This window comes from Salmo salar, chromosome 17 (assembly GCF_965601325.2).
Source record: "Salmo salar chromosome 17, fSalSal1, whole genome shotgun sequence".
Classification (NCBI taxonomy): domain Eukaryota; kingdom Metazoa; phylum Chordata; class Actinopteri; order Salmoniformes; family Salmonidae; genus Salmo; species Salmo salar.
In genome coordinates, this window is record NC_138307.1 from 76,885,641 (window position 1) to 76,898,437 (window position 12,797).

Here is a 12,797-nt window from a genome sequence, read left to right on the forward strand (position 1 = left end):
GGTAAAGAGCTAGCTGTCACAGGTCTGTCAGTGTCAGAGAGGCTGGTGGGGTAAAGAGCTAGCTGTCACAGGTCTGTCAGTGTCAGAGAGGCTGGTGAGGTAAAGAGCTAGCTGTCACAGGTCTGTCAGTGTCAGAGAGGCTGGTGGGGTAAAGAGCTAGCTGTCACAGGTCTGTCAGTGTCAGAGAGGCTGGTGGGGTAAAGAGCTAGCTGTCACAGGTCTGTCAGTGTCAGAGAGGCTGGTGGGGTAAAGAGCTAGCTGTCACAGGTCTGTCAGTGTCAGAGAGGCTGGTGAGGTAAAGAGCTAGCTGTCACAGGTCTGTCAGTGTCAGAGAGGCTGGTGGGGTAAAGAGCTAGCTGTCACAGGTCTGTCAGTGTCAGTGAGGCTGGTGGGGTAAAGAGCTAGCTGTCACAGGTCTGTCAGTGTCAGAGAGGCTGGTGGGGTAAAGAGCTAGCTGTCACAGGTCTGTCAGTGTCAGTGAGGCTGGTGGGGTAAAGAGCTAGCTGTCACAGGTCTGTCAGTGTCAGAGAGGCTGGTGGGGTAAAGAGCTAGCTGTCACAGGTCTGTCAGTGTCAGAGAGGCTGGTGGGGTAAAGAGCTAGCTGTCACAGGTCTGTCAGTGTCAGAGAGGCTGGTGGGGTAAAGAGCTAGCTGTCACAGGTCTGTCAGTGTCAGAGAGGCTGGTGGGGTAAAGAGCTAGCTGTCACAGGTCTGTCAGTGTCAGTGAGGCTGGTGGGGTAAAGAGCTAGCTGTCACAGGTCTGTCAGTGTCAGAGAGGCTGGTGGGGTAAAGAGCTAGCTGTCACAGGTCTGTCAGTGTCAGAGAGGCTGGTGGGGTAAAGAGCTAGCTGTCACAGGTCTGTCAGAGAGGCTGGTGAGGTAAAGAGCTAGCTGTCACAGGTCTGTCAGTGTCAGTGAGGCTGGTGGGGTAAAGAGCTAGCTGTCACAGGTCTGTCAGTGTCAGAGAGGCTGGTGGGGTAAAGAGCTAGCTGTCACAGGTCTGTCAGTGTCAGAGAGGCTGGTGGGGTAAAGAGCTAGCTGTCACAGGTCTGTCAGAGAGGCTGGTGAGGTAAAGAGCTAGCTGTCACAGGTCTGTCAGTGTCAGTGAGGCTGGTGGGGTAAAGAGCTAGCTGTCACAGGTCTGTCAGTGTCAGAGAGGCTGGTGGGGTAAAGAGCTAGCTGTCACAGGTCTGTCAGTGTCAGTGAGGCTGGTGGGGTAAAGAGCTAGCTGTCACAGGTCTGTCAGTGTCAGAGAGGCTGGTGGGGTAAAGAGCTAGCTGTCACAGGTCTGTCAGTGTCAGAGAGGCTGGTGGGGTAAAGAGCTAGCTGTCACAGGTCTGTCAGTGTCAGAGAGGCTGGTGGGGTAAAGAGCTAGCTGTCACAGGTCTGTCAGTGTCAGAGAGGCTGGTGGGGTAAAGAGCTAGCTGTCACAGGTCTGTCAGTGTCAGAGAGGCTGGTGGGGTAAAGAGCTAGCTGTCACAGGTCTGTCAGTGTCAGAGAGGCTGGTGGGGTAAAGAGCTAGCTGTCACAGGTCTGTCAGTGTCAGAGAGGCTGGTGGGGTAAAGAGCTAGCTGTCACAGGTCTGTCAGTGTCAGAGAGGCTGGTGGGGTAAAGAGCTAGCTGTCACAGGTCTGTCAGTGTCAGAGAGGCTGGTGGGGTAAAGAGCTAGCTGTCACAGGTCTGTCAGAGAGGCTGGTGGGGTAAAGAGCTAGCTGTCACAGGTCTGTCAGTGTCAGAGAGGCTGGTGGGGTAAAGAGCTAGCTGTCACAGGTCTGTCAGTGTCAGAGAGGCTGGTGGGGTAAAGAGCTAGCTGTCACAGGTCTGTCAGAGAGGCTGGTGAGGTAAAGAGCTAGCTGTCACAGGTCTGTCAGTGTCAGTGAGGCTGGTGGGGTAAAGAGCTAGCTGTCACAGGTCTGTCAGAGAGGCTGGTGAGGTAAAGAGCTAGCTGTCACAGGTCTGTCAGTGTCAGAGAGGCTGGTGGGGTAAAGAGCTAGCTGTCACAGGTCTGTCAGTGTCAGAGAGGCTGGTGGGGTAAAGAGCTAGCTGTCACAGGTCTGTCAGTGTCAGAGAGGCTGGTGGGGTAAAGAGCTAGCTGTCACAGGTCTGTCAGTGTCAGAGAGGCTGGTGGGGTAAAGAGCTAGCTGTCACAGGTCTGTCAGTGTCAGAGAGGCTGGTGGGGTAAAGAGCTAGCTGTCACAGGTCTGTCAGTGTCAGAGAGGCTGGTGGGGTAAAGAGCTAGCTGTCACAGGTCTGTCAGTGTCAGTGAGGCTGGTGGGGTAAAGAGCTAGCTGTCACAGGTCTGTCAGTGTCAGAGAGGCTGGTGGGGTAAAGAGCTAGCTGTCACAGGTCTGTCAGTGTCAGAGAGGCTGGTGGGGTAAAGAGCTAGCTGTCACAGGTCTGTCAGAGAGGCTGGTGAGGTAAAGAGCTAGCTGTCACAGGTCTGTCAGTGTCAGAGAGGCTGGTGGGGTAAAGAGCTAGCTGTCACAGGTCTGTCAGTGTCAGAGAGGCTGGTGGGGTAAAGAGCTAGCTGTCACAGGTCTGTCAGTGTCAGAGAGGCTGGTGGGGTAAAGAGCTAGCTGTCACAGGTCTGTCAGTGTCAGAGAGGCTGGTGGGGTAAATAGCTAGCTGTCACAGGTCTGTCAGTGTCAGAGAGGCTGGTGGGGTAAAGAGCTAGCTGTCACAGGTCTGTCAGTGTCAGTGAGGCTGGTGGGGTAAAGAGCTAGCTGTCACAGGTCTGTCAGTGTCAGAGAGGCTGGTGGGGTAAAGAGCTAGCTGTCACAGGTCTGTCAGTGTCAGAGAGGCTGGTGGGGTAAAGAGCTAGCTGTCACAGGTCTGTCAGTGTCAGAGAGGCTGGTGGGGTAAAGAGCTAGCTGTCACAGGTCTGTCAGTGTCAGAGAGGCTGGTGGGGTAAAGAGCTAGCTGTCACAGGTCTGTCAGTGTCAGAGAGGCTGGTGGGGTAAAGAGCTAGCTGTCACAGGTCTGTCAGTGTCAGAGAGCCTGGTGGGGTAAAGAGCTAGCTGTCACAGGTCTGTCAGTGTCAGAGAGGCTGGTGGGGTAAAGAGCTAGCTGTCACAGGTCTGTCAGTGTCAGAGAGGCTGGTGGGGTAAAGAGCTAGCTGTCACAGGTCTGTCAGTGTCAGAGAGGCTGGTGGGGTAAAGAGCTAGCTGTCACAGGTCTGTCAGTGTCAGAGAGGCTGGTGGGGTAAAGAGCTAGCTGTCACAGGTCTGTCAGTGTCAGAGAGGCTGGTGGGGTAAAGAGCTAGCTGTCACAGGTCTGTCAGTGTCAGTGAGGCTGGTGGGGTAAAGAGCTAGCTGTCACAGGTCTGTCAGTGTCAGAGAGGCTGGTGGGGTAAAGAGCTAGCTGTCACAGGTCTGTCAGTGTCAGTGAGGCTGGTGGGGTAAAGAGCTAGCTGTCACAGGTCTGTCAGTGTCAGAGAGGCTGGTGGGGTAAAGAGCTAGCTGTCACAGGTCTGTCAGTGTCAGAGAGGCTGGTGGGGTAAAGAGCTAGCTGTCACAGGTCTGTCAGAGAGGCTGGTGGGGTAAAGAGCTAGCTGTCACAGGTCTGTCAGTGTCAGAGAGGCTGGTGGGGTAAAGAGCTAGCTGTCACAGGTCTGTCAGTGTCAGAGAGGCTGGTGGGGTAAAGAGCTAGCTGTCACAGGTCTGTCAGTGTCAGAGAGGCTGGTGGGGTAAAGAGCTAGCTGTCACAGGTCTGTCAGTGTCAGAGAGGCTGGTGGGGTAAAGAGCTAGCTGTCACAGGTCTGTCAGAGAGGCTGGTGGGGTAAAGAGCTAGCTGTCACAGGTCTGTCAGTGTCAGAGAGGCTGGTGGGGTAAAGAGCTAGCTGTCACAGGTCTGTCAGTGTCAGAGAGGCTGGTGGGGTAAAGAGCTATCTGTCACAGGTCTGTCAGAGAGGCTGGTGAGGTAAAGAGCTAGCTGTCACAGGTCTGTCAGTGTCAGTGAGGCTGGTGGGGTAAAGAGCTAGCTGTCACAGGTCTGTCAGAGAGGCTGGTGAGGTAAAGAGCTAGCTGTCACAGGTCTGTCAGTGTCAGAGAGGCTGGTGGGGTAAAGAGCTAGCTGTCACAGGTCTGTCAGTGTCAGAGAGGCTGGTGGGGTAAAGAGCTAGCTGTCACAGGTCTGTCAGTGTCAGAGAGGCTGGTGGGGTAAAGAGCTAGCTGTCACAGGTCTGTCAGTGTCAGAGAGGCTGGTGGGGTAAAGAGCTAGCTGTCACAGGTCTGTCAGTGTCAGAGAGGCTGGTGGGGTAAAGAGCTAGCTGTCACAGGTCTGTCAGTGTCAGAGAGGCTGGTGGGGTAAAGAGCTAGCTGTCACAGGTCTGTCAGTGTCAGAGAGGCTGGTGGGGTAAAGAGCTAGCTGTCACAGGTCTGTCAGTGTCAGAGAGGCTGGTGGGGTAAAGAGCTAGCTGTCACAGGTCTGTCAGTGTCAGAGAGGCTGGTGGGGTAAAGAGCTAGCTGTCACAGGTCTGTCAGTGTCAGAGAGGCTGGTGGGGTAAAGAGCTAGCTGTCACAGGTCTGTCAGTGTCAGTGAGGCTGGTGGGGTAAAGAGCTAGCTGTCACAGGTCTGTCAGTGTCAGAGAGGCTGGTGGGGTAAAGAGCTAGCTGTCACAGGTCTGTCAGTGTCAGAGAGGCTGGTGGGGTAAAGAGCTAGCTGTCACAGGTCTGTCAGTGTCAGAGAGGCTGGTGGGGTAAAGAGCTAGCTGTCACAGGTCTGTCAGAGAGGCTGGTGAGGTAAAGAGCTAGCTGTCACAGGTCTGTCAGTGTCAGAGAGGCTGGTGGGGTAAAGAGCTAGCTGTCACAGGTCTGTCAGTGTCAGAGAGGCTGGTGGGGTAAAGAGCTAGCTGTCACAGGTCTTCTGTAATCACCATGTGTCTCTCTGTGTCTCGTCTTGGAGAGAGTACAGAGATTTGAATAGTTTCTAATCCTGGTAACCGGGCCTAATGGGAGCGCGCCGGGCCTAATGGGAGCGCGCCGGGCCTAATGGGAGCGCGCCGGGCCTAATGGTTATGTTGCTACTGAAAACCCCATCTTTACAAGTGGCAAGAAATACATGAATGCCCATGAAATATGCTGTCATGTGCATATCAGTACATGCATCTCTTAAGTGTTCATACTTTATATAAAATTATCTGAGAAGGTGAACAACATTTTCACATATTTTTTGTATCTGAGGGCCTCAACTCAAGTTTATTTGCAGCTTTGAAATTGGCCACTAGTGGGAACTTACACATGTCAATTTATTTATTTTATATCTAGATCATTTTTATTCTTTAAAACAACAATACACAGACAATACAAATGAACACTCCCATCAGAGGGTTCTCTGGTCAGTGGGGGTGCTGCCGCCACCCGCCCCCCCCGGCCCAAAGGGATTTTCCAAGGGCGGGACGCCCGGGCGGGCATGGAAGCGAGCACACCCTTAACTACCAGGACCAGCAGACACCCCGCTCACAGCATGAAACTACCAGGACCAGCAGACACCCCGCTCACAGCATGAAACTACCAGGACCAGCAGACACCCCGCTCACAGCATGAAACTACCAGGACCAGCAGACACCCCGCTCACAGCATGAAACTACCAGGACCAGCAGACACCCCGCTCACAGCATGAAACTACCAGGACCAGCAGACACCCCGCTCACAGCATGAAACTACCAGGACCAGCAGACACCCCGCTCACAGCATGAAACTACCAGGACCAGCAGACACCCCGCTCACAGCATGAAACTACCAGGACCAGCAGACACCCCGCTCACAGCATGAAACTACCAGGACCAGCAGACACCCCGCTCACAGCATGAAACTACCAGGACCAGCAGACACCCCGCTCACAGCATGAAACTAGCCAAACCAGGAAACGTAAAGGGCGAAACGCAAAACATATAATAATCCCATCCCCCCTTTCCCCCTTGATTTGGAGGACATCAAACATTTAATACTGTACATCAATTCCACCCTTCAGACAGCCACAGATCAACCCATCTTTCCCAATAAATCATCATTCTACTATTTCCTCTCACATCCCTCCATTCTCCAGTCTCACTAGGGACTTGAACCTCTCCCAATACATCCCTCCATTCTCCAGTCTCACTAGGGACTTGAACCTCTCCCAATACATCCCTCCATTCTCCAGTCTCACTAGGGACTTGAACCTCTCCCAATACATCTCTCCAGTCTCACTAGGGACTTGAACCTCTCCCAATACATCCCTCCATTCTCCAGTCTCACTAGGGACTTGAACCTCTCCCAATACATCTCTCCAGTCTCACTAGGGACTTGAACCTCTCCCAATACATCCCTCCATTCTCCAGTCTCACTAGGGACTTGAACCTCTCCCAATACATCTCTCCATTCTCCAGTCTCACTAGGGACTTGAACCTCTCCCAATACATCCCTCCATTCTCCAGTCTCACTAGGGACTTGAACCTCTCCCAATACATCCCTCCATTCTCCAGTTGAACCTCCCCATCTGCAACATTTCTGACCAGATGTTGCACGAGGTCCCGAAACCCGGCTACAGTGAAGTAGCATCCTCTCTGTTCCCAGCATCCTCTCTGTTACTAGGTCGTTACCTCAAGTGCAGCCTCAGCAGCTGTGCATGTCATGGAAAAATGGCCGCTAATTGTTAGAAAATTAGCTTCTATGTCTTTTTTATTAACATCACTAGTGATTACATCTTGTGAAGCTTCCATCAACACTCTTATGCATATTTCCTAATTAGGGAGTGTGTAGTGTCTGTTTGAGTGTGTAGTGTCTGTTTGAGTGTGTAGTGACTGTTTGAGTGTGTAGTGTCTGTTTGAGTGTGTAGTGTCTGTTTGAGTGTGTAGTGTCTGTTTGAGTGTGTAGTGTCTGGGTACGAGTGTGTGGAAGTGTCTGGGTACGAGTGTGTGGAAGTGTCTGGGTACGAGTGTGTGGAAGTGTCTGGGTACCAGTGTGTGGTAGTGTCTGGGTACCAGTGTGTGGAAGTGTCTGGGTACGAGTGTGTAGTGTCTGGGTACGAGTGTGTGGAAGTGTCTGGGTACCAGTGTGTGGTAGTGTCTGGGTACCAGTGTGTGGTAGTGTCTGGGTACCAGTGTGTGGAAGTGTCTGGGTACGAGTGTGTGGAAGTGTCTGGGTACGAGTGTGTGGAAGTGTCTGGGTACGAGTGTGTGGTAGTGTCTGGGTACGAGTGTGTGGAAGTGTCTGGGTACCAGTGTGTGGTAGTGTCTGGGTACCAGTGTGTGGTAGTGTCTGGGTACCAGTGTGTGGTAGTGTCTGGGTACCAGTGTGTGGAAGTGTCTGGGTACGAGTGTGTGGAAGTGTCTGGGTACCAGTGTGTAGTGTCTGGGTACGAGTGTGTGGTAGTGTCTGGGTACCAGTGTGTGGTAGTGTCTGGGTACCAGTGTGTGGTAGTGTCTGGGTACCAGTGTGGGGAAGTGTCTGGGTACCAGTGTGTGGAAGTGTCTGGGTACCAGTGTGTGGTAGTGTCTGGGTACCAGTGTGTGGTAGTGTCTGGGTACCAGTGTGTGGTAGTGTCTGGGTACCAGTGTGTGGAAGTGTCTGGGTACCAGTGTGTGGTAGTGTCTGGGTACCAGTGTGTGGTAGTGTCTGGGTACCAGTGTGTGGTAGTGTCTGGGTACCAGTGTGTGGTAGTGTCTGGGTACCAGTGTGTGGAAGTGTCTGGGTACCAGTGTGTGGTAGTGTCTGGGTACCAGTGTGTGGTAGTGTCTGGGTACCAGTGTGTGGAAGTGTCTGGGTACCAGTGTGTGGTAGTGTCTGGGTACCAGTGTGTGGTAGTGTCTGGGTACCAGTGTGTGGTAGTGTCTGGGTACCAGTGTGTGGTAGTGTCTGGGTACCAGTGTGTGGTAGTGTCTGGGTACCAGTGTGTGGTAGTGTCTGGGTACCAGTGTGTGGTAGTGTCTGGGTACCAGTGTGTGGTAGTGTCTGGGTACCAGTGTGTGGTAGTGTCTGGGTACCAGTGTGTGGTAGTGTCTGGGTACCAGTGTGTGGAAGTGTCTGGGTACGAGTGTGTGGAAGTGTCTGGGTACGAGTGTGTGGTAGTGTCTGGGTACGAGTGTGTGGAAGTGTCTGGGTACCAGTGTGTGGTAGTGTCTGGGTACCAGTGTGTGGTAGTGTCTGGGTACCAGTGTGTGGTAGTGTCTGGGTACCAGTGTGTGGAAGTGTCTGGGTACGAGTGTGTGGAAGTGTCTGGGTACCAGTGTGTGGAAGTGTCTGGGTACCAGTGTGTAGTGTCTGGGTACCAGTGTGTGGTAGTGTCTGGGTACCAGTGTGTGGTAGTGTCTGGGTACCAGTGTGGGGAAGTGTCTGGGTACCAGTGTGTGGAAGTGTCTGGGTACCAGTGTGTGGTAGTGTCTGGGTACCAGTGTGTGGTAGTGTCTGGGTACCAGTGTGTGGAAGTGTCTGGGTACCAGTGTGTGGTAGTGTCTGGGTACCAGTGTGTGGTAGTGTCTGGGTACCAGTGTGTGGTAGTGTCTGGGTACCAGTGTGTGGAAGTGTCTGGGTACCAGTGTGTGGTAGTGTCTGGGTACCAGTGTGTGGTAGTGTCTGGGTACCAGTGTGTGGAAGTGTCTGGGTACCAGTGTGTGGTAGTGTCTGGGTACCAGTGTGTGGTAGTGTCTGGGTACCAGTGTGTGGTAGTGTCTGGGTACCAGTGTGTGGTAGTGTCTGGGTACCAGTGTGTGGTAGTGTCTGGGTACCAGTGTGTGGTAGTGTCTGGGTACCAGTGTGTGGTAGTGTCTGGGTACCAGTGTGTGGTAGTGTCTGGGTACCAGTGTGTGGTAGTGTCTGGGTACCAGTGTGTGGTAGTGTCTGGGTACCAGTGTGTGTGTGTAGTGTTTATCCCTTCAGCTAATGTGCTGAAGCACTGTCTCATTACTGTTCTGTCCCAGAGGAATCTGTGTCCTGCTAGAGTGGAGCTGAACGACACTCTGTCACTGTAATTAATGCTGGGGGAGAGGGCCTCAGAGCGGAGCTGGAAGTGAGCTGGGGAGTGGGCCTCAGAGCGGAGCTGGGGAGAGGGCCTCAGAGCGGAGCTGGAAGTGAGCTGGGGAGAGGGCCTCAGAGCGGAGCTGGAAGTGAGCTGGGGAGTGGGCCTCAGAGCGGAGCTGGAAGTGAGCTGGGGAGAGGGCCTCAGAGCGGAGCTGGAAGTGAGCTGGGGAGAGGGCCTCAGAGCGGAGCTGGAAGCGAGTTGAATTAAGGGCCTCAGCTTGGAGATCAAGGGTGCTGTCGTGAGAGTTTGGAAGTTCCTAATGAAGCCAGAGAGAGAGCTGTGTGAGAAGCTCCATAGGAAGTACTGATGGGTGAGGAACCATCTTGGAGCTGCACGAGGAGGACTAGGGAATTCCTAAACTGTTAGCTACTGTATAGCGTCTAGGTGGGCTGGTCTCTGCTGGGCTATTAGAGGGGCTGGAGAAGGGGGTGTGTGAAATGTGTGGAGCATAGTCAAATAGGATCTGTTCATGATCCCTAACCTCGTGGGTGGGCAACGATACGCTCTCTGGGAACCGTTCCTGTGACACTGAAACATGACTGGCCACATCCCTCTAATGTAGGGCAAGTGTTTCTCTTCACCATCAATCATTCATACTATCCTACACTAAACCCCCCTCTATACGAATATGTTCCTAATGGCTCCCTCTTCCCTTCATAGGGCTCTGGTCAAAAGTAGTTCACTATAAATGGCTCTCTATTCCCTTTATAGGACTCTGGTCAAAAGTAGTGCACTATAAAGGAAATAGGGTGTCATTGGGTATTCCCTCTCCACTACGTGTCTCTCTATAGGAGACAGAAAAACACAGAATGAATAACATTTTCTCTCTCGTTGTTTTTTTCTCCCTGCAGAGATTACGAAGATTATCGACCAAATACAGGACAGAGAAGATCTACCCCACCAACGTCGGGGAAAAGGAAGACAATGTGAAGAAGAACCGCTATAAAGACATACTGCCCTGTATGTAATCATGTGTAGCCAAAGCTGTGTGTTCTGTGTGTGTAGTGTTCTCTGTGTGTGTAGTGTTCTCTCTCTGTGTGTGTGTGTGTGTGTGTGTGTGTGTGTGTGTGTGTGTGTGTGTGTGTGTGTGTGTGTGTGTGTGTGTGTAGTGTTCTCTGTGTGTAGTGTTCTCTGTGTGTAGTGTTCTCTGTGTGTAGTGTTCTCTGTGTGTAGTGTTCTCTGTGTGTGTCTGTGTAGTGTTCTGTGTGTGTGTGTGTGTGTGTGTAGTGTTCTGTGTGTGTCTGTGTGTGTGTGTAGTGTTCTGTGTGTGTCTGTGTGTGTGTGTAGTGTTCTGTGTGTGTGTAGTGTTCTGTGTGTGTGTGTAGTGTTCTGTGTGTGTCTGTGTGTGTGTGTAGTGTTCTGTGTGTGTGTAGTGTTCTGTGTGTGTGTGTAGTGTTCTGTGTGTGTCCTCTCTAATGGTTCTTACTGTCAGGGGAATAGATGGATATTACTGGAAAGAATCACATTAATTCTAGAGGCCAGAAGGGCTCTGAGTGGACTGGACAAATAAACTCTGGCCACAGCCCCTCACAACACACACATCCTCTTGGCCCTTCTTCCCCACAGCATAGCATCCAAGCCCCCCCCCCACACACACACACACACACACACACACACACACACATCATCTCTGCCCCACTCCCCTCTTCTCTTCCTGAACAACATGGCATCATGGAGGACATCTTACAGGATACTAACCTCTACCTGAACAACATGGAGGACATCTTACAGGATACTAACCTCTACCTGAACAACATGGAGGACATCTTACAGGATACTAACCTCTACCTGAACAACATGGAGGACATCTTACAGGATACTAACCTCTACCTGAACAACATGGAGGACATCTTACAGGATACTAACCTCTACCTGAACAACATGGAGGACATCTTACAGGATACTAACCTCTACCTGAACAACATGGAGGACATCTTACAGGATACTAACCTCTACCTGAACAACATGGAGGACATCTTACAGGATACTAACCTCTACCTGAACAACATGGAGGACATCTTACAGGATACTAACCTCTACCTGAACAACATGGAGGACATCTTACAGGATACTAACCTCTACCTGAACAACATGGAGGACATCTTACAGGATACTAACCTCTACCTGAACAACATGGAGGACATCTTACAGGATACTAACCTCTACCTGAACAACATGGAGGACATCTTACAGGATACTAACCTCTACCTGAACAACATGGAGGACATCTTACAGGATACTAACCTCTACCTGAACAACATGGAGGACATCTTACAGGATACTAACCTCTACCTGAACAACATGGAGGACATCTTACAGGATACTAACCTCTACCTGAACAACATGGAGGACATCTTACAGGATACTAACCTCTACCTGAACAACATGGAGGACATCTTACAGGATACTAACCTCTACCTGAACAACATGGAGGACATCTTACAGGATACTAACCTCTACCTGAACAACATGGAGGACATCTTACAGGATACTAACCTCTACCTGAACAACATGGAGGACATCTTACAGGATACTAACCTCTACCTGAACAACATGGAGGACATCTTACAGGATACTAACCTCTACCTGAACAACATGGAGGACATCTTACAGGATACTAACCTCTACCTGAACAACATGGAGGACATCTTACAGGATACTAACCTCTACCTGAACAACATGGAGGACATCTTACAGGATACTAACCTCTACCTGAACAACATGGAGGACATCTTACAGGATACTAACCTCTACCTGAACAACATGGAGGACATCTTACAGGATACTAACCTCTACCTGAACAACATGGAGGACATCTTACAGGATACTAACCTCTACCTGAACAACATGGAAGCCCTTCTGCCTCTTAATTCAGAACATCATGACTCCTATGGATGGATGGATGGAGGCTACGGATGGATGGATGGAGGCTACGGATGGATGGAGGCTACGGATGGATGGATGGAGGCTACGGATGGATGGATGGAGGCTACGGATGGATGGATGGAGGCTACGGATGGATGGATGGAGGCTACCGATGGATGGATGGAGGCTACCGATGGATGGATGGAGGCTACCGATGGATGGATAGAGGCTACCAATGGATATATGGAGGCTACCGATGGATGGAGGCTACCGATGGATGGAGGCTACCGATGGATGGAGGTAGATGGAGGATGGATGGATGGAGGCTACCGATGGATGGATGGAGGCTGCCGATGGATGGATGGATGGAGGGGATGGATGGATGGATGGAGGCTACGGATGGATGGATGGATGGATGGATGGAGGCTACCGATGGATGGATGGAGGCTGCCGATGGATGGATGGATGGAGGGGATGGATGGATGGATGGAGGCTACGGATGGATGGATGGATGGATGGAGGCTACCGATGGATGGATGGAGGCTACCGATGGATGGATGGATGGATGGATGGATGGATGGAGGCTACCGATGGATGGCTGGATGGATGGAGGCTACCGATGGATGGATGGATGGAGGCTACCGATGGATGGATGGATGGATGGATGGATGGATGGAGGCTACCGATGGATGGATGGATGGAGGCTACCGATGGATGGATGGAGGCTACCGATGGATGGATGGATGGATGGATGGATGGAGGCTACCGATGGATGGATGGATGGAGGCTACCGATGGATGGATGGATGGAGGCTACCGATGGATGGATGGAGGCTACCGATGGATGGATGGATGGAGGCTACCGATGGATGGATGGATGGCTACCGATGGACGGATGGATGGATGGAGGCTACCGATGGATGGATGGATGGAGGCTA

At 51.9% G+C, this 12,797-nt stretch overlaps 1 protein-coding gene across 1 annotated transcript in view; it reads left to right on the top strand.

The window, feature by feature from the left end:
• Positions 1 to 12,797, top strand: part of LOC106598037 (tyrosine-protein phosphatase non-receptor type 12) — a 119,615-nt gene that overhangs the window by 52,615 nt on the left and 54,203 nt on the right. The window contains exon 2 of the mRNA XM_082964164.1: positions 9,847 to 9,955. Coding sequence (XP_082820290.1) covers positions 9,847 to 9,955 — 109 coding nt within the window. The remainder of the gene's footprint in view (positions 1 to 9,846; positions 9,956 to 12,797) is intronic.